The sequence below is a fragment of the Epinephelus lanceolatus genome, chromosome 7 (assembly GCF_041903045.1).
Source record: "Epinephelus lanceolatus isolate andai-2023 chromosome 7, ASM4190304v1, whole genome shotgun sequence".
Lineage (NCBI taxonomy): Eukaryota > Metazoa > Chordata > Actinopteri > Perciformes > Serranidae > Epinephelus > Epinephelus lanceolatus.
The window spans coordinates 18,680,293-18,701,597 of record NC_135740.1 but is presented as its reverse complement, the minus strand read 5'-3'; the positions used below and the strand labels follow the sequence as shown (position 1 = coordinate 18,701,597).

General features: G+C 41.3%; 2 protein-coding genes across 2 annotated transcripts; one reads left to right on the top strand and one right to left on the bottom strand.

Moving 5' to 3' along the window:
• Positions 1-576: 576 nt before the first annotated feature.
• mxd3 (MAX dimerization protein 3) lies at positions 577-6,935 on the bottom strand. Its single transcript, XM_033633630.2, has 6 exons — positions 6,742-6,935; positions 5,987-6,089; positions 5,771-5,800; positions 5,530-5,644; positions 3,603-3,768; positions 577-808 (listed from the first exon to the last, which is right to left on the bottom strand). The coding sequence occupies exons 1-6, from the start codon at positions 6,809-6,811 to the stop codon at positions 690-692; spliced, it is 603 nt and encodes a 200-aa protein (XP_033489521.1). The 5' UTR covers positions 6,812-6,935; the 3' UTR covers positions 577-689.
• Positions 6,936-9,174: 2,239 nt separating this feature from the next.
• On the top strand, positions 9,175-20,049 carry fam193b (family with sequence similarity 193 member B). Its single transcript, XM_033633566.2, has 10 exons — positions 9,175-9,468; positions 10,788-11,066; positions 11,734-11,920; positions 14,005-14,223; positions 15,464-15,875; positions 15,985-16,168; positions 16,277-16,510; positions 18,243-19,293; positions 19,384-19,459; positions 19,601-20,049. The coding sequence occupies exons 1-10, from the start codon at positions 9,310-9,312 to the stop codon at positions 19,695-19,697; spliced, it is 2,898 nt and encodes a 965-aa protein (XP_033489457.2). The 5' UTR covers positions 9,175-9,309; the 3' UTR covers positions 19,698-20,049.
• Positions 20,050-21,305: the final 1,256 nt, after the last annotated feature.

The following is a 21,305-nucleotide window of genomic DNA, read 5'->3' as shown; positions in this document are numbered from 1 at the left end:
ATACCCATGATCTTTTTGAAACACGACAAGTGCTACGTGTGGACGTTTTGTGCAACAGAAGAAAAATACATTACTGAAGTTACATAAAAGAACAATAATAAGCACAGATTAAATGTTTAAGTGCGTGTTACACGTGACATACGGACTTAGTGCTAAAGGAAAAAGCTGTATGGAATACTAGACCAAATCTGATTTAAGGCAGAATTCAGCGTAGACATACTGTAGTAAAGAATAAGTTAAGAGGTTTGAATTTTAAAAAAAAGCCCTTATTTGGATTTTTAAAAGCCCTTAAAGATGAATGAGAAGAACTGTTTGAGTCATTGTGAGTAACAGACACCCTGCAGCTTCGCAAAGTAATGCCACCAACGGTTGATGCCAGAAAATACATACATGCGTAATGTTACATCCATCCCAGCCCAGTGATTTTAACTGCTATTCAGTGCAAATGGACACAGCTCATTCATGACGTTATCATTTAGCTTGTTGTCTGACATATGTTGAAAAGAGAATGTCAAGTTACTTCCTCTGGGAGAAAAAACGTGTTCAGTTGTACACTAACATCTTCCTCCATTCTCCCTCTTCCTCCGCTGGCTTTTTTTTTTTTTGTTTGTTTTGTTTTGTTTTTGGAATGTTTTCCTCCTCGTCCTGTTCCAGGTGACATTTAATGAGTTACCGTAGGTTTGATGCTGTCATAGCCAGGCTTTGTCCATGCTGGAGTAACAGTGGTCTGCACCTGTGTGCGTAATGCTCAGTCCGTCAGAGTCCACACAGTCGAACACGATGCTTTCCACGTCGACCTCTACGTCCTCTGTAAGGGGGTCGACCAGAGACCAAATCCATTAGTGGAAGGACATATGAGAACATTCACTTCTAACTGAACTAACAAACTAGATCTGGGTGATATGATCTCAATCAAACATGATATTAAGCAGCAGCAACACGTATTTTAGCCACTAAAAAAAAAATCGGTTCAGCACTCTACCTCGCTGCCAGACAACCCTTTTCAACGGGGAACCGAAGCTGCCATCTATGCTGCCTTCAAAGCCACTAGACTACACTGACAAAACAGTACTTTTACCTCGCTGAACACAGATGCTGCTGGTCTACCACTGCCTCGATAAGTAGTTTGTTTGTGTTATTGTATGACTTTAGTTAATCCAAATTAACCCTATACAACACAAAAGTCACACAAAAACGCAAACTAAATGAGGCAGCGGTAGACCAACAGCTCCCATGTTCAGTGAGTTAAAGCTACTGCTTATGTCAAAGGAGTCTGGTACCTTTAAGGGCAGCATAGATAACGGCTTCGGTTCCCCATCAGAAGGGGCTCTCACAAGGTAAAGTGTTGAGAATATATTCAAAATATAGAGTACACTAAAGCTGATAGTGATTGTTTTAGGGGGGCCTTTTTCTAGGTGGTTAAAAACATTTTGGTTCTGCCCCCATCAACAGTAGTGCATTGCTTAGATTCAGTTGCAGTACTCCTGTCTGCTTCTCCAAACTTGGGACACACTGACCGTCATTTACTGTAGATAATACACTGACTCTGGATAAATTCCTCATACAATCGCACTTCAAAAAAATCCAAACATTTTATCTAATTTAATGATATCTCTTCAATTTAACTTCTGACTTTTCATTTGGATGACAGAATTTTGTATGATGGTATGGAAATACAATCACATCGTCACAATACTATTCCCCATTGCGAGTTTTGAATTACTGCTAAGCTCTTGTTCAACTCATGCTGCTCAGAAAACATTAGTAAAATGTAGACATCATAAACTCCTATTAATAAGTAGTCCATGCTAATGTATGATTAACCAAAGTGCATTATCTACAAATCATAAAGAGACATAGAAATATTTGGGATAAGGTTTCTTTGTTATACAGTCAGGTCCATAATTATTTGGACAATGATACAGTTGTCATCATTTTGGCTCTGTACACCACCACAATGGGTTTTAAATGAAACAATGAATACGTGCTTAAAGTGCAGACTCTCAGCTTTCATTTAAGGCTTTTTTCAAAAATGTAGTATGAACCGTGTAGGAATTACAACCATTTCTTCACACAGTCCCCCGACTTTAAGGGCTCATAAGTATTTGGACAAACTAACATAATCATCAGTTAAACAGTCAGTTTTAATACTTGGTTGCAAATTCTTTACAGTCAATGACTGCCTGAAGTGTTGGACACATAGGCATCATCAGATGCTGTGTTTCTTCCCTGGTGATGCTCTGCCAGCCCTTTACTGCAGCCGTCTGCACTTCCTGCTTGTGTTTTGCCCTCAGTTTTGGCTTCAGCAAGAGAAACGCATGCTCAATTGGATTCAGGTCAGATGATATGACTTGGCCATTGCAGAACATTCCACTTCTTTGCCTTAAAAATGTCTTTGGTTGCTTTTGCAGTATGCTTCAGGTGAATGTCCATCTGCACTGTGAAGTATCGTCCAATGAGTTTTGAAGCATTTGGTTGAATCTGAGCAGATAATGGTGCCCCAAACACTTCAGCTTTCATCCTGCTGCTCTTGTCAGCAGTCACATCATCAATAAATACAAGAGAACCAGTTCCACTGGCAGCCATACATGGCCATGACATAACAGTACCTCCACCATGCTTCACTGATGAGGTGGTGTGCTTTGGATCATGAGCAGTTCCTTCCCTTCTTCCTTCTCTTGTCTTCCCATCATTCTGGTAGTTGATCTTTGTTTTATCTGTCCATAGTATGCTGTTCCACAACTGTACAGGCTTTTTAGATGGTTTTTGACAAACTCTAATCTGGCCTTCCATTTTTAAGGCTAACCAATGGTTTGCATCTTGTGATAAACCCTCTGTATTTATTCTAGTGAAGTCTTGTCTTGCTTACAAGAGCAGCAGGATGAAAGCTGAAGTGTTTGGGGCACCATTATCTGCTCAGATTCAACTAAATGTTTCAAAACTCATTGGACGATGCTTCACAGTGCAGATGGACATTGACCTGAAGCATACTGCAAAAGCAACCAAAGACATTTTTAAGGCAAAGAAGTGGAATGTTCTGCAATGGCCAAGTCATATTATCTGACCTGAATCCAATTGAGCATGCGTTTCTCTTGCTGAAGCCAAAACTGAGGGCAAAACACCCAAAACACAAGCAGGAAGTGCAGACAGCTGCAGTAAAGGGCTGGCAGAGCATCACCAGGGAAGAAACCCAGCATCTGATGATGCCTATGTGTCCAACACTTCAGGCAGTCATTGACTGTAAAGGATTTGCAACCAAGTATTAAAACTGACTGTTTAATTAATGATTATGTTAGTTTGTCCAAATACTTATGAGCCCTTAAAGTGAAAAAAGCCTTAAATGAAAGCTGAGAGTCTGCACTTTAAGCATGTATTCATTGTTTCATTTAAAACCCATTGTGGTGGTGTACAGAGCCAAAATGATGACAACTGTATCATTGTCCAAATAATTATGGACCTGACTGTATATAGTCTTACTGGAACTTCCAATAGCATTAAGACAAAAATTAGAATGGTTTGGATGTGCGGTTGTACTAATTGAAACAAAATCTGTAACCACACTTTAAGGTATAGAGAAAGGTGAGGCATCAGGAGAGACCTACCTCTGTCGGAGTCCGACCTCTCGGACGACATGGTGGACCCCTGACTGTCATTCCTCATCCTCTCCGTTCCTCTCTGCAGCTGCTCCAGCCGAACCCGCAGCTCTCTCTGCTCCCAGCGCAGGCGGCCCTTCAGCTGCTCCGCACGCTCGTCCTGCTCCTGCAGCTTCTGGAAATGAGACAGCAGAGAGGCAGACAAGTGAGCAGGGGACTAAAAACATAAACCAAACCTCAGACACAACAGACGGGACAAGCATTTGGAGACCACAAAGCACTGATTGCAAATGCACAGGAAAATAGACACATGGCAAATGATTTACCAGGCAGACGGTATCAGAGATGGGACCAAGTCATTGTGTTACAAGTCACTATAAAGTTGTGTTTCTTTCTCACTCTCGCTTCTTGTTGTTCACTACAGTCATTCTGCTGTTATGCCATGTTATAGACTTACTTATCTTTTAATAATCATTTGAAATTGTTTGCCCTCAATGTCTGTGGTATCAGACGCTGATATTTGTCAAGGTATCGTATCAAAGGTGGAAAACACAGGCACAGACACAGACAACACTACTATAGAGTTTCAAGTCTTTGCCCTCAAGTCCTGAGTCAAATCAGGCGAGTCTCAAGTCCAAACCTTCACGTGTCAACTCCAAAACAAGTCATAATGCACTCTTCTCATAATGTAATGCCATGAATATTAATATGTTAAACTTACAAAAATCATGAGGGCTTTTTAAAATTTGCATTTACTTGTTAAAATAATATTATTTAAAAGTTAGCTAAGCTGTTCAGCTAACATTAGCTAAGTAGTGGTTGCTAACTTTAAATGTGGACCCGCACGTTTTGCTTACTGCAATTAATCTTTGTTGATCAACACCATAGTTTTTGTACGCAAACAAAATTATCTTTGGTATAATGTCTTTCTAAATGGCGCTCAGTAAGCCTGTGAAGGTTTGTTCTTCACTGTTCTCTCCTGCAGCTTGATTGGATACTGTCGGATTGTTCAAACAAAGTGGATCTAGGGAATTAGGTGTCGACTTGCTGGAACTGAATAGCGTTAATGTTACTTGATTTACCAATATAAAGGGAAATGAATTGATTCGTGCAGCACTTTTAAAATAACATACTTTTAATCTTTGGGCTCGGGGGAAGGTATTAAGTATTTCAAGTCAAAAAGCTCAAGTCTAAACAAAGTCATGTTTGGTGTTAAAGTCCAAATCGAGTTGCAAGTCTTTTTTGATTTTGACAAATTGAGTCTTTAGTCATCAGAGTTGTGCCTCTAGTCCAGTGGTTTTTAAACTATTGCGCCCAAAGCAAACCAAAGGGCACGCCAAAATCTCAGGGCACACCTGTATTTATATTTGTGCACGATATCCTCTATAACATGTTATCACTCTTATCAAGACAAAAATGCTTTTTATGTACTAATATCAAATAACAATTTACAACGAACTATTACTTATGAAATATTTATCAGCAAAATGATTCAAGAATTAATTTCAAACTTTTTAAATTACATTAAAGCACCAATTACACATCCTTTAAAATGAGAAATAATATAAGATAATGTGATGTGTCACACACTTATAACGCCTATGTGCAAATGGTGACAAATAGGTTTCCCATGAAGGTTATTTTAAATAACATTAAATTAAATTGCATTTTTTAGATAGATTTCCTCTTTATTATGCAATGGGTGTGCACAACATACTGATAGTCAGTTAAAAAATAATTCATATATTATAATAATAATGTGTGGTTATCACAAAACCATACAACACACGTGGATTTGCACACCATTTGAGAACCACTGCTCTAGTCTAACAGGTGCACCCCTCTGAGGACACTATCTGAGAGTTAATTTTACTTTCCCCACACTTTGCTCTCAACCAGGACTTGTACCAGTCCGATGCCGTGTCGCTGTGCCTACCTTTATGTGAAGTTGGGCTCGTCTCAGCAGGTTGAGCGTGGTGTTCCTCATCGAGTCAGACGACAGAGGAACTTGCTTCTTGAGCTGCTCCAGGCAGTGCCTCAGCTGAGCTCGCCTGCAAGCAACAACAGACGCCGTTAATCAATGCAAGTGAAAACAGGGTGTTTACGATTGTTGCTTCCTCTTACTGTTGCCATCATATGAAGTAATCTGCTGTGGCAGACTTAGAGCAGTTATTTACCTGTTTTTCTCCAGCTCGTTGTGAACTGACCTGCAGTTATAGAAAGACACAGTTTGTTTAGCTCTTACATATATATATATATATATATATCTGCTGCTTAGCAACCACATTTAGTGAGGTTTTCATGTTTAAAAAAGTGCTATGTCAGAACTGAAACTCAGACTTCCCACTGCAGCCACACCCTCTTGTCAGTTGTGTGTTATGCAATATGCTCACCTATTGCCACCAGCTGCAGAGATCTTCTTGCTCTTCTGTTTGTTTCTTTTGTCAGAGTGATCTGGACTGATGGGCAGGAGGGAAGCATATCCATGTTCTGCCTCTGTGCAGGAAAAATACATCACAGCTGAGTTAGACAATAACCTGAAATACAAAGGCAGCAATGTTAAATAGATTTTTTTTTACATTATTAGTGTTAGTGAAGTCTAGTGCAACAGATTAATTTATATTTATATATACTTATATATCTTTATTTATTATAAAAGGAGAGGGACGACAGGGAGAGCCTGCTGTCATCAGCACAATCAGCTGTACGTTTTGTTTTTGGCGCCATCACCCTCCACCTATTCACTCTTATACAACAGCTCCCGGCAGCCTCACAAATAGAAATGCCCAACACAATGCCTGTAATGTGAAAACAATGAATGAAACTTATAGTAGAGCTTTCCCCTGCCTCACTTTCATTCAGCGTGATGAGCGATCACCGCCGCTCAGATTCATTTTCAAACTGGAGCAGATTGGCGCCTTTGAGTACAATAATGGGACCGATATGTAGGTCACTGAGTCAAATGGGAAAGATCGCCCAGAATAACCTCCCAGCAAAAATCTCGATCATTTCTCGCACAAATGCACCGTATCATGTGTCTATATGACGTTTTGCATGCATAGTTGGAGTCGCTTCATTGTGCATTTTGTTGTTTTAACAATAAGCAACTTCCTCCCCTGTACACTGACACTTAGGATAAAACACTGACCCCGCTCTCTCCTCTCCAGGAACTCAGCAGCCCGGAGAAGCACCTGGATGTTGCAAACATGTCCGTCCATTATGATGTTTGTTAGGATAAAACAACAGCCGCGGATAAACAACCTCCTGTGGTGTAAGCGTCGGTGCCCTGAAGTAGATGAAGCTGTGTCTGTGCTACGTCCTCAATCCAGAGCCCCAACACTGGCGCTGCGTTCAGGTGCTCCACGTAAACTCGGACATGACGCCACCGTCATAAATACAACCAGGCGGGGACCAAATTATAAAACAGGACCTTTTAAAGCAGTGATACTCAATTTAATCTGGCCCGGGATATGGTGCCAGATGACCCCCAAAATCACTTTCTAATGTTCAATAAAGATAAACTGATTCGACTTGACAATTATACAGCAGCTCAAAAGTTTTTTTTATTGTCAATTCACGATATGTGCAGGACATACAGAAGAATCGAAATGCTGTTTCCCTCTCACCCCGTATTAATGCCATACATTTTAAAAGCTAAAAGAAAGCTAAATTTTAATAATACAAGTAAGAATAAAACTAAGCAGTATAACCTAATAGACAGGACACTCAAGAAGATAATCCAAACCTATCTACAGTCAATGACGGTATTGCAATACTGTAACAGTATCAGTGATCAAGGTGCATGTTAGAGGAGCCTATGGGATGTACGTGATGTGCATGTAGTGCAAATGACCAACAGCAGCAGATATGAAGTAGTGCAAATGGTTGAAGTAAGGTAATATTTGTAATTTTGTAATACTACGTATTATAATTCAATGAAATTTGTTTCAGTTGTTATTACCTGACACGCTTAGGCCTCCATAGTCAATATGTGAAAAGTTTTATACTCGTTTTGGTACCCCTATGTTCACCTTTGGGGGTGTCTCCTGCCTTACCTCTCTCCTTTTGCTGTTGTAATCCCTGGGAGAGGTAAGCAACATTGCTCCTGTGGTCATTTCCATGTTTTAGTGCTGTTAAGCTACGTTTATAAGTTCATTTTCTGCTAACATAATCTTGTGTCGCTTAATTTATGTAGGGGCTTGAGTTTGTATGGTTGTGTTTGACGTAAGATTTTGTTTTCGCCACTTGCTTACAGGAAGGTTTTCTCTGTTTCATTGTGCTTAGTTGATTGTAACATGGCACCATTGTGCTGTTGGGCTCTGTGGGAAAGGGGCTCAAGTTTGTTTGTTGATCACCTCCAAAGATATCCATGGTCTGGGCCTCTTTATATCAACACAACGCAGACATCACTAAAGTCCACCGGCTACATAAATAAGATACAAGGGTGCACAAAAAGCATCAATATAGAGCTTGATTGTTGAGAAAAAGTGCCTAGGAAGGATCCCCACAGACCCCCAGAAAGGTCCAGGCTGAGCCCCAAATGTCTTGATTCTAGAAACGCCCCTGCACACACCTGATTTATGTGAATTTGCTGCAACTGGCCCCTGGTCTCCTGTCATGTTGCAAAAGTGGTCTCCAGACAAAGCAAATTGGGTATCCCTGATCTAGAGTACTGGCCGCTTTTTTATTTTTGTAAAAAATAAAAAAGAGAGATCACGCACATTGGTGTCCTTTTTAAGTATTTCAAGTGTGTCAATAACAAGTGAGACAATAAATCAGTAATATCATGAGCACTTTAAACGTAAATGTAACATACATATTCCCCTCCCTCTCATATTTAATAGGCATATGCTTTGTCCATGTCCATGTTATTATTATTCTTATTACACATCTATGGTCCATGCAATACAGATTGGCTGCGATTCCGATATTTCTGACAGCATGTGAAGGCATCAGCAGACAACGTAAAACGTCATGGTCAAGGGCCCATCCCCTCTCCTCTCACAGCACCTTTATTTTTCAAACACTCATTGTATTGGTTAACAACAATATTGACATGTACTTACGCATATTTGCCCCTATTATACGCAAACCTCAGACTATGCATTAATACTAATATGATACAAAGTTGCATTGTTACATAGGTTTTATTATATATTTATTATATCCTTTTCTCCCTGTCTTAGAGGTATTTAAAAAACATATTTAATGTTATTTCAATTCCAGTCTGCATCCATTTCATTTTCTTTCTATAATAACACTTTTTTTAACATTTTAGACTGTTTAAAGAAAGCATGGTGTAACCATATTACAGATAATATATATTAGTTAATATAAAATAATGTGCTTAATAAAGATATTCAAACACTAAAACAGTCGTTGGAATAAGCAGTGTAAGCAAAAGGATGCGTTTAATTGTCTTTTCATACGCAGAAGAAAGTGGGAGGAGAGCTTGCCCTTACTAAGTATGGCGCTGTGTGGCTTCACTGCCTGTATCAGGTTTCAGTTGTGTTCCCCGTATGGGAGTGAAGCCTCTTTGCCAGCAGTATCTTTAACCTATGAACTCCTGAGTGTGCCAGTCCTCCGCCATATTGACTGTTGTCTTGACTGGAGGAGATAGAGAACATTTTGAGGTCCGAGAAGAAACGAAAGTGTGCTCTCCAAATCACTGAAACTGGTGCAAACTTGGCGAAAGCGTATTATAAACACCGTCGTGATGGCAAGGAAGAAAAGCAAGCAGCAAGGAGTCGCCCAGAAGGAGCTTGCGCCTGGACAGCAGACCGTACCGAAGAGCCCAGTCTCTCCCGGCGATGCAGCTGACGGTGGCGGCGGAGATGCTGGGCTGGATAGGCTGGCCACTACCAGGGCGAACCAGGTAGGTTAGCTAGCAGCAAGCCAATCGCTGCTTTCTAAAACAGGCTAGCTAGCCTCAGAGCTAGCACCTCCTCTGCGAACCCGAGCATCCTCCATTGTGCTTTTATTTTACGAGGCTAAATATCCTGCAGAGGTGAAGTTATATGCATCCGCGGGCTCTTCGGGAGCTATTTTAATCTTTATGTAGTATCAGTGGATGGTGAGCTCTCACGTCGTTTGATGTGTAATTAAATAAATAATGCGCTCAAGTTAGCGAGCAGACTCGTCCCCAACAGTCGGCTCTGAGGCTGTGTGGCTAGCATTGCAGCCCATCTCCTCTGCCGGACAGGTGACATTGTGCCTCGGACAGGTCGTCCCGTTTCCAGCGTTCACAAATCCCCATCCGCCCAGCTAACCTTAGCCAGCAGGCTAACCGGGCTATCATCTCCAGCTAGCGTGCTGCAAACGTGCTCACTGCCTACATTTGAACCCATCCGCAGGAACCACTCAGGCAGCAGTAGCTAAACAGCTGCTAGCTAGCTAATTAGCTTGTTAGCTGGAAGAGATAACGGGGTCATAATAAGGCTAGTTAACACCTCAGACATGGTTGGAGGGCTTTAATTGACTGCCCCACTATTTATCTTTTCTTTGCTGCATTTATTTGCTCTATTGAGTCGGTGAGTGACATAAGCTAATGCTAAAAGTTTCAGTGCATGCATGCAGCTATCAGCCAGTGATGCCTAGCTACATCGGAGACAGGAACGTATCTAAGTTCAGGGTAAACACCAACCTTTATAAGAGATGGTACGCTGCAGGCTGGACCACTTTTGTCTCAGCAACCAGCTAACCTTACATCTGAACTCTGAGTCCTGCTACCTGTCTGACTGCTGCTGGGAGTAATTACAATATACCACATGTGTCAGATGCTTGTCTAGACACGTCTATAACTAGAAATAAATCGTAAAAGCAGGAAGAGTTGTGCTGTGTTTTTGTAATTTTGGATAACACCTCTTATAGGTGATGTCTGTCATTATATGTTACAATTATGCAACATCCAGACAACACTAGGACACATCTATATCTGTTTAGAGACATGATTGAGCCCTTTAACTAGAGGATGTTTTGCTTCACTTGTATTTGATTGCATTTGTTTTAGCTTGGTGTGCCTAGTAAACTGTGAACTGAGTGTATATGCACACATATTATTATTATTAATAATAATAATAATATCAGTTGTAGAAATGATTCTGAGAGACATCTGACCTTATAGACCCCATTGTTTCCTAGTGTTTACCTGGTCATAAGCTAATACTTGACCTCTGTATCCCTTTCTCCTCCTAGCCTATGCACACCTGCTGCCTTCTGTGCCACCGAGAATTTAAAGACTGGGGAGCGGGCTCCGTGAACGGACTCCCCGGGGGCCATGGGACCAAGCTGGCTGACGCTGTGCCTGCACTCTCCCAGGCCTTATTGCGGGAGGCGCCAGGGCGCAAGCTTGCTGATGCGGTGCCCTCGCTGTCTCAGTCCCTGCTGGGAGAGGTGCCTCTGTGGATATGTCAGAGCTGCTGCAAGAGTGTGGAAGAGGAGGAGAGGCGGAGCACCCAGGAGCAACCAACGCCGGTAAATAAAAGGGGACTGATTTGGGTCATATGTCTGGATCTTTCTCACGACTTCTTCTTCTTATTTTTTGGTTAAACTGTGTTGGTCTCTGTTGCCTGAGGTAGTTTCCTCTTTATTCATCCTACAAGGCATTGCATTTGCACGTGCTTACTCACTAAATACATCTGTCTAAATGTCATGTTGGATTTAATTAGTGTAAACATGATGTCTACTTTTTGCCTTTTTTGGAAGCAACCTATTTTGTATTTGTGTCTTTGTGGCAAATACAAGGCAGCAGCAGCTGGTATCCTTTCTTTCTTAGTTGTTTTTACATAAATACTTTACATGAAATGCAAATTTTGAAGACATCGTTATCATCATACTGAAGCTTGACTGCAGATGAACGTGGTGTTCAAGATGTTTTGTCGATATTTGGCTTGCAAATGTTTAAAATAACAAAAAAGCAACAGAAGCTGAAAAGTCCCCTGCAGCAGTGTTTTTATTTTAATGTTTGTTTTTTTACTTACTCAAGATTGATAAATGCATTTTAAAGATGTTTTTTGCTTGTCTTGTCATACTCTCTTCTTTGTATTACAAGCTAATACTGGTAGTTACTCAGTGCCAAACGTTTGCCTATGTAGACTGCCCTGAGATTAAACAGTTTTTTTTTGTTTCTTTTTTAATTCAGGTACCATTGTCACACTCTTCCTCCTGTAAGTCGCAGAGCTGTGGAAACGGTTACCCGGAGCAAAGTACTGTGGATTGGGACCCGAGTTCCTTCCTGTCAGCCCACAAACTGTCAGGTCTCTGGAACTCTGCCCACACCAACGGAGGGGAACACTGCAACCACAACACTTCTTCACACACACAACAAGGTCTGTCATCACTGGGAAAACCACAAAACATTTAACAATTGTGACAGTAATTGCTGAAAACATCACAAACTGAAATTTCATGCTGTGTTGTGAGTTTCAGTTTTGTGAAACAGGCACAAATGAGGTTTGAATCAGAGCTCTATGGCTGGATTTTTAGCGTACTTACTTGGCAATAGACGTGTGATACATTTTTGGCTACTTTGTTCAGGTGTACTTTGTCTAGGAAGAACAAAGAGGCATCTAGTGGAAGCTCACAACGCTCTACTTCTTGAGGTCGTTAGAGCTCACTATGAAAGGTGGAATAATGATTTAAGATAAGCTTCTTGTCAAAACTAGTAAATGCACTTGGATGATGGAGATAAATTTAACTTTACAATGAGACTTAGGACTGAAATAGCAGTAAGAAAACCCTTTTTTTTAAGAAAAAAAAGCATTGGACTTATTTAAAATTAATTTAATCATCATCGGAGGACACTGGCTGTTTGGCATAGAAACAGAAATGTTTGCAAGCTGTACTGTAATCAGAATCAAATATCAGTGTCAGTGGAAATGTTACAACAGAGCAGGAGCAATTGTCTGCCTAATCTTCTGGAATTATTCTGGCACAATTTACATAGACTAAATTCAATTATTTCATCATACTAATCAAATCTACCAAAGTCTTGAGAGCTACCAAAAAAAAGCAGAACCAAGCATTTATCGCACGCCTGAACTTGCAGCTCTCCAATTTAATGAAGACTAAAAAACTTGTCTTTCACTGGGGTGGTTAAAAGTCATCGTCACTCACACGCATTGTGTTTCTTTTTTTCTTGGAATATCTGTAATGCATAAAACTCCTTAAACAGAATTATGAAATTGAGTCCTGACTTGTCATGGTGGATATTGTTGATTTTCAAATTAGCATCATTGTCATACAGAAAGAAAAACAGTGTAAATCAAAAATTGAGATGCATTAAAGTTTGACTCTTAATAGAACTGCATTACACACTAACTCAGGTGCACTGCCCTAGCTGAAACACACCTGAGAGAAGTGTCATCAAAGGAGAATTGAAAATGGAAGTAAGACATGTTTGTCCTGGGCCTGAGAAAGGCAGTTGTGTATAAAATGGGAAACTTAGCCATGTCACACAGCTGTGATCTTTGCTGTTGTCTGTTTTCTTCCTGTTTCTTGGCTGTCATTAAATCACTTTGTGGAGTTTATCTGGTGCGGAACTGTGCTTGTATTTCTAGTTTAGCAAATACTTAAACAGGTCATGTTGCCAAATTGCATTTAAACGAGGGTAAGTGAAAGTAGTCATAAGTGATGGCATGCGTGCTCAGTGCAGCTGTGCCCTTCCTGCGTGGGCAAAGTTACATTCAAATAATTACTTTCGAAAGTTTGCTGGTGACCAATCAGGTTTTCCATCTAGGAGTAATATCAAACAAATATTGTCTTAAGTTGGATGGGAACTGGGCTACCTATAGTGTTCGTCATCTTTACATACAATGCAGATGTTCAGTGTATATTAAGTTACAGTGATTTGTATCAATTTTGAGTGGCAACTGTGGACCAATGCCACACAGACATAGCTTGTTAAATTATTCAAATGTTGTAGTACTACTTCCTCATTTTTATTTTGGTTGGCATGAAGGAGTTTTGTCCTGAAACTGTCTTTCGGTGCTGGTTTCTTTCTCATAGCAGTGGGGGGAAAAAATCATCATTGAAGAATTAAACATGTCTAAACAGGCCTCCAAAGAGAAAGGAATTATTCTTACAAAAAATAAAACACAGTCCAAAAAGTGAGTGTTGAATTCCCCAAATCTCAACACCTGGAAGTTCTTGAGTCAAGGGTGTTGTTCAAAGCTGTCAAACTCTCTGAGACTTAATGGTGATTTTGTGATACAGACCTTTACACCTTTTGTATGACATTTTTAACACAATATGCCAACAAATGAAAGTGTGCAGTAGTTCTGTTCTTTAACCAAGCTTCAGTGTTTGCTCAGAGTGTGGAAAGCATGGTTCCAATCAAAAATGATATTTCACTGTATTGTAATTGTTGCCATATTGTCTTAAATTCTCACCATTGAACAATTTTCACCCCCAGGTATAACAGCAGGATCAGTCTGTCATGAGAAAAGAGGACTTCATGAAGCACCTGGGAAATCTGCTAAAACGTCGGGGACCAAAGTCTGTCCCTACAGTCACCCGTCATCCCAGAATTCCAGTGGATCCTCTGCTGGGAACCCCCTGTCTACCTCAGCAGACCTCTGTAAGACCACTCCCAAGCACTTCAAGACCATGTGCCGTCGACCAACGCCACCAGGTAGTACTTCCTGTGATTCTTAGGGTTATTAACAGAGTAACTTACTGTAAGGGACCCCTTTTTGATCAGAGTGAGCTGCCAACCCCTGACTAAGTGACATATTTTAGGGATGTTTCATATAAAATTCAATGCAAAACAATAACACTACAGGACAACAAATGAACTGTACAACTAACACAAATAGTGAAAGCGATGTGCCTCTCACATACTGGCGTATTGTCAATGACAAATTTATAAAGAACGAAATTAAATAACGCAAATGTCTGTAAGGTTCCGTCACAAGACTCTGACCTGTTAACTCCTGTCCTGCAGCTTCCAGTTGCCCTTCACACAGAGCAGGCACAACAGACTGACAGCAATGCACACTTGACGGCCAGGGTCCGAAATTAACAACTGCCCAGCGCCAAATGAGGGTAGATTTTCCATTTGGCGGAATCTCGGAAGGCTATCCATCACACTGGCGGGGTAGCCATGTAATGAAAACTATGCTGAGAGTCTCTACTTTGTTTTGATGTCACTATCAGGCACACTGCTCTGCTGTTCCTCTGCTGTCAGTGTCAGTGTCAGAGTTTTACACACACACAACAGCACACTACAGATGTGTTACAGTGCTGTGAAACTGACTCAAGCAATCCTTTTGCCATACGGGACATCAGCTACTCTGCTAAATTATCACTTAAGAACTTCATCTACCTAGCCCTTTGGCTGGCTGGTTCATTTCGGACACTGGTGAAAGCACATTGGAGCGGGGCTCAGGCTCACGCTGGAGGGTACCACCACATGAAAGATGGAACCATGATAGGAGGCTGTAGACGTTTGTGTTACGGCTTTGGTCTCACTTTCAGAATCGTTACACCCCTAAAGGACACCATCATTTAAACAAACTTGCATTATATTGCACAGATGTGTTTTTAGATAGAAAAACATTTTTTGTACTTAACAAAATTGGCAAGCCAGTGCCTCCTTTAAAGTAAAGTTAGTCTTAGAAAAGTTTATTTTAATGAAAAAGTTCAACTTAATCTATAGAAAAGTTAACCAATTTAGTTTCCATTTAAGACATCAGTGGTAATTGCATTAATGGTAATTGGCCTACTCATTTAAGGTAGTGTGTGTATAGACTTATTTGGGTGATAAGAAATCCCATGAAATTGACTGTGTGGAACAGAGCATGAACTGAGGCACTGTGTAAAAAGATGATTCAGCATACAAGTTATTTTTGTTCCTGTTTTCTGTCGTCCAGGTGAAGCCTTCCACCCCAGTGACCACCATCAACACACAGATTTGTCGGTACCCCCCAATAGTCCCACCGGTCTGTCTTCCCAGCATTCCTCCCTCTTGCCCCCGAAGCCAAACTCTGGGCAGCACGGTCACGTAACCTCCTCGTCTGGCACTGGTGTGGCAGCCCACGCTCCCTTCTCCCCGCTGGTACCAAACCTCCACGGCCCCACAGCCAAACTCAATTCTCCCAGTCCAGACAGCCCAACATCTGTCCACAAGCCCAGCCCGTGCAAAAACTCCCACATTCCTGCTGTGAACACACAACACAGCAAACTGGGCACGTCTATCATGGGCTGTAACCACCCTTGTAATGGACACAGTGCGGGAACAGTGGCTACTTCAAATGTGAGCCATCTGACAGCTGGGGCCTGCAGGTTAGTATTACTGTCTCAACATTGCTTTATGTGAGGTTGTGAAATTGAGCAACCGTTTCTGTAGCTGTGTTGATTCCCCTCTGATGTGTAACGTCAATTATTTCTGCAGGGATCAGGCATGTAAGGGGCACAAAATGACTAATGGGACGTTGTGCCATCCCTCATCTGAGCTGGAGGAGGGGGAGGATGAAGACAGTAGCTCTGAGAGGAGCTCCTGTGCCTCCTCTTCCACCAACCAGAAGGATGGGAAGTACTGCGACTGCTGCTACTGCGAGTTCTTCGGACACAATGCGGTACTTACAAACCTTTTATTGCGATCCTCTTTTATGAAGTAATTAAGTGTCCCCTTTGCATAAAAGAGCTAACATGTAAACATTTTGTTATATATAACTTGGTCACAGCCTCCAGCTGCACCAACCAGCCGCAACTACGCAGAGATCAGAGAGAAGCTCCGCTCACGTCTGACCCGACGTAAAGAGGAGCTGCCTCAGCGTCAAGATTCAGAACTGACAGTGGCTGGTGCCATTGACAACCGGGATGTAGATGAGCTGCTAGACTTCATAAACAGTTCGGAGCCCAAACCTGTCAACAGTGCCAAGGCTGCCAAAAGGGCTCGACACAAACAAAAGAAGAAGGTGCGGTAATGTTAGAAACTGAGTTTGAATGTATAGTTTGTTTGTCTGTTTTATTTTTGTTTTGTTTTGTTTTGTTTTTTTCATTTTAATTAGAAGATCATTTTATTTTGTTATAGCTGGGTATTGTTTTAAAGATTTTTATACTAGTACTCATACAGTACTTGAGAACAACCAGAATTTGATTCTGTAGGCTACTTAGTGATAGTAACATCTCGTACTCTTCAAAACCCTTTTGTCATTTAACAAAAGAAGCCAACATCCTGTAACAGTAAGTGTTGCCTAAGCGCAAATACTTCTACAAGAACTTCACCTAAATAGAGTAAAATTTACAAAATGTAAAGTTATAATCCCTTTGATTAATTTCTGTCAACAGATATTTGCGTATGTGTGCAGAACCTGTTAGCAGTGGGACAAGATTTTGGTAAAGGAAGCATTCTGGTTTACGTTTGTGGCCTGAGTAGTATTGACCAATCTGGTTTTAGCAGCAGGTAAACAGTCTGTTTGGAAAAGTGGAACACATTGGTGGAAATGCAATCTCTGAACCCATCAGCTATCGTCTGACGACAATTTAGCTCTATAGGCGAAATGACCAGCACATGGAAGAGAAAGTCTTGGCTCAGATATCCGCTGGATACACCGGATCAGCTCGAAATATTGGCCCTAGCCCGCAGAGGCTCATCATCAAACCAGCAGCTGATGGGTTTTGGAGCATTAACTTAATACAGTTCTGTTATGGCATTAGGAAAGTGAACAAAAACCAGGGAGGTAGATGTTGGTGAGATAAAATTTCAAACTGTAAAACTGGATTACATGAGTGCATCATTTCCTGTGTGGGTAGGCAATTCGAATCCTGTGTGGATATGGCAGGCTAATGAAAACTACTACATAGAGAGGTAATTACATAATGTAAATTCAGTAAATAGCTATTGCTGAAAAATGTAGTCTGTAATTATCAAAAAGGCAGTTTGATTTCATGGAAATCTTATGGATTGTAATTTAAAATCAGAAACTAAGTAATGAAAGAATAAATTACAAGATTACAAATCCAACCAGACATTTATTGCCAGATTTCAGTAGGTTTGATACTCAGTGCTACAGATACATTGTGATCACTGCTTAAAAAACACACATGGAGGTGTAGGACTGGGTATTGTTTTAAAAATTACAATACCGTCACCAATACCAGTACCTGTAAAGTGATACAGATACCAATAGGGTACCTAATTTGATACCTTTTTTCTACCTTATTCAATACCCCACAATGTGAATCGAAGCATTCAGTTGAGTTAAAGGCCACCATTCCTCCCCATTCAAATAATTTTTACACAAATACATTTTGAAAGTGTCCAAAGAATCAAAATATTACTTAAATAATTGTCCAGAGACACCGCTCTGGACTACACGGCACCAAAGACTGTATGGTTTGATAGTAGCTGCTGCAGTAGTGGATCAGTCGCACATGCCGTTCAATCAAAGAATGCTTTTGGTGGCTGGCTGCAGGCAAATCCATACAAATAGCCTTTTTTCTAAATCTGGGTACAAAAAGGATCAAATGCAGGTGTCTGGAGAAGTTTCAATACTGCTTGGTGCGTCGTTATTTTGGTCAATGCCTTTAAAGGTATCATGTAGCGATACCCTGCCCTACTGAGGTGTGATACTTATCAATGTATAATCTCAGTAACGTTGCATTTTCTGTGTCTCCCTGTTCACGTCTGTATCATTTCTGTTCCAGGAAAAAGCTCAGCAGGGCATGGGTGCTGCAGGCAGTGACCCCCACTCCAATCCATCTGAGCCTGTCGACGACGAGCCCATCCCTGACGGTTCAGAAGCCAGTCGGTTGCTTGATTGGCCTCAGCTGGAGCTGGAGCGCGTCAACAGTTTCCTCACCAGTCGACTCGAAGAGATTAAGAACACCATCAAAGACTCAATCCGGGCCTCATTTAGCATGTACGACCTCAATCTGGATGTTAATGACTTCCCAAAGAAGGCGGCAACGTTGGAGGGCAACCACTTACTGTCCCATCTCAATGGTTCCTCTGACCTGCAGCAGATAGACCTTGACCTTGCCCCCCTTTCGCTGGGAACCTTTAAGAGCTTTAATGGATGGGAGGACACAACCACGCTCTCATCCCCTAATACCACAACCACGGCATCAGGGGTCACTGCAGGGTCCAAGGACATCCAGCGGTTGCACACTACTCCCAGTCTCTCAAAGCTCATAAGGGTTCGGTCCCCGGAAAGATGCACTTCCACTGGATGTGACAGTTTGCCACAGGTGCCAGCCCAAACCACAGCGAAATCGAATGAGGACGCCTCTGATCCCAAGAACACAACAGTAGGGAACAGTGGTGCAAAGTCAAAGAAGAATAAAAAGCAGCAGCAGCAAAGACAGGAGCAATCTGTGTCAGAGCAAAACTCCAACAAACCAACCAAAGCTGCCTCTGGGAGTGAAACACAGAAAAGCAATGAGTGTAAAGAAACGGCGTCTAATGGCTCAAAAGCGGGGAACAAACAGCCCCAGCACCCGGCAGACAACCAGAGAAATGGGCCTAAGAAAGCTGAGGAGGGCAGATCGTCTAAACATGCTGCAAACGGAGCAAATAGCGGCCTCTCGAATGCACAAAGAGGGAAAGGTGACACAGAAATGCGAGGCGGTCGGTCTGAGCAGGAATTAGAAAGCAAAGCTCACCCCACCATTCCAGCTAATGGGCAGCAACAGCAACAAGCCAAGGGGAAGAATAAGAAGAACAAGAACAAGGGTGAAAAACCCAGCAGTGCTATCGGTACAATAAACTATGTTTAACACTGTGCAAAATTATTTCTTCATTTGTAATGTCTTTAACTGACATTTAATCTTTATTTTTATATCCTAGATGATGTATTTCTCCCAAAAGATGTGGATCCAACAGAAATGGATGAGATTGATCGGGAAGTGGAATACTTCAAAAGGTAGGCTGAACGTAGCATTGTGTCGGGATGCTTTTAAAAGAACTTTGAGCTAAGCTGTTGCATTGATTAACAGTAACCGCATCACTAAAACTGGGTGTTATTTCTTTCTCCTCCTCCTTTGTCTGTGTTCCTTCCCTCTAGGTTTTGCCTTGATTCTGCGAAACAGACTCGCCAGAAGGTAGCAGTGAATTGGTCCAACTTCAGCCTCAAAAAGGTTCCTTCCAATGCAGCTCAATAACTTGGATGAGTGCCAGAAAAAGAAAAAAAAAACTTCACACCACCACAAACTCTTTCAGTAGAGCCCCATTTGGCCTGAGGCCTTCTCTCATTCCCTGTTTTCTTCTCTTCCTTACTAAGCCAAGGGACCCTGGTTCACATACTCTCCATTCAGAGGACTGAAACATAACTTGTGGCTGACAAGCCAGGGATCACTCTCAAGGCCAACTCTACCCTTTGCTATTACTGCAATGTTCACTAAATGAGAGATGCAAAAATGGAAAAAAAAGTCTGTTGAATCCACTGCATCCATGTGCTTACTTATGTAGTATGTAAACAATTACCTTACATTAAATAAATGTTTTTATCACAAATCTGAGACATTTTAACGTTGTTAAACTTATGAATTCAGATCAGTTCAATTTGGTGATCATACATTCTGCACTGCTAGCTTCCCGCCCACGACACCAGTCTCAGTAGACTCTGGAGACCGTTTGTCTGATGCTGTACAACTGTCAAAAAGGAGCACAAAACAACATTTTGACCTAATTTTAGGGGACAACACTGACACCCTCCTCTTTTGCAGGGAGCAGGGGTGGCAAACATTGAGACTGCAGATTGTGGTTGTTTTCAATTGGAATACTTCTCTCAATATTTAATTTTGATCATCAAATGATAAGTAATCAGTGGTCGAAAATGAAATGACAAACACTCGTTTACCTACCTGCTACACTCTTATCTTTTTGTATGAAATTATGTAAAAGAAAAAGATTTAAAAAAAACATGAATGTTTGACAGTTCGGTACACCAACAACGCTGATAGAATCTAGTGGGAACTTTTAAATTTACTGTGTATAACACATGGCTCACAGAATGCATCTTAAAAAATCTAATTAAGCACCCTTGCAAATATGTCCCCACGCATGACATGCAGAACAGCAACTTCTAAATACTGCCCCCCAATCATGAATTGGGCAAAGTTAAATGTGTCTGTTGCTTCACTGTCAATCCTCCCTTGGCGTTAACCTTCTATAGTGATATCCAGTATACACTCTGCCATCTGTAGAGGAAATTCCTTTACCACAGTTTTCTCACTCCCTAACTGTTATTTTACACCCCCTATATCCCAACACTGACAGGTACACCAGTGTGCAATGCTCATTTTAACATTGGGACCATCACACGTTGTTTGGCACAGTTGATTTCAATGCTTGTACATACTGAGTGATTATTTTGGGCCCTTTTGAGCCTTTGTCATGCGTTTCTGGGGTGTGTGTGCGTGTGTGTGGTGAGATATATTTTCAACCATACTACTCTTTTCCCTGTACTGTGACCTTGGTGGCACCCTGTACCTCAGCTAGCCTATCTAAAGTCCAAGTCTTCATGATCTGTTGATGACAAATATCACTGCAGACTTGATACTTTGGGGACAAGGGCCTTGAGATTTACATCGATAACCATGTTTTAGCTGATGGCTTTCATTGAGGTGGATCATTTCTTTCCTGAATCTGTGCTGAGATTTTGTTTTCATATAACATCTCTGATGCTTTCCAGGTTATATTCAATTAGAGAAGATTATCTTAATGTTTCGAATGTAGATTTATACTATATCAATAATAGCCAAGTGTAT

Bases quoted from the DNA above. Each gene is read 5' to 3' on its own strand.
- mxd3 (XM_033633630.2), bottom strand. From the start codon at position 6,811: ATGGACGGACATGTTTGCAACATCCAGGTGCTTCTCCGGGCTGCTGAG. The intron at 6,090-6,741 runs GTCAGTGTTTTA...TTTCCTGCACAG, and splicing joins CCTGGAGAGGAGAGAGCGGG to AGGCAGAACATGGATATGCT. The intron at 809-3,602 runs GTAGGTCTCTCC...ACCCCCTTACAG, and splicing joins GAGGTCGGACTCCGACAGAG to AGGACGTAGAGGTCGACGTG.
- fam193b (XM_033633566.2), top strand. From the start codon at position 9,310: ATGGCAAGGAAGAAAAGCAAGCAGCAAGGAGTCGCCCAGAAGGAGCTT. The intron at 11,067-11,733 runs GTAAATAAAAGG...TTTTTAATTCAG, and splicing joins CCCAGGAGCAACCAACGCCG to GTACCATTGTCACACTCTTC. The intron at 16,169-16,276 runs GTACTTACAAAC...ACTTGGTCACAG, and splicing joins AGTTCTTCGGACACAATGCG to CCTCCAGCTGCACCAACCAG.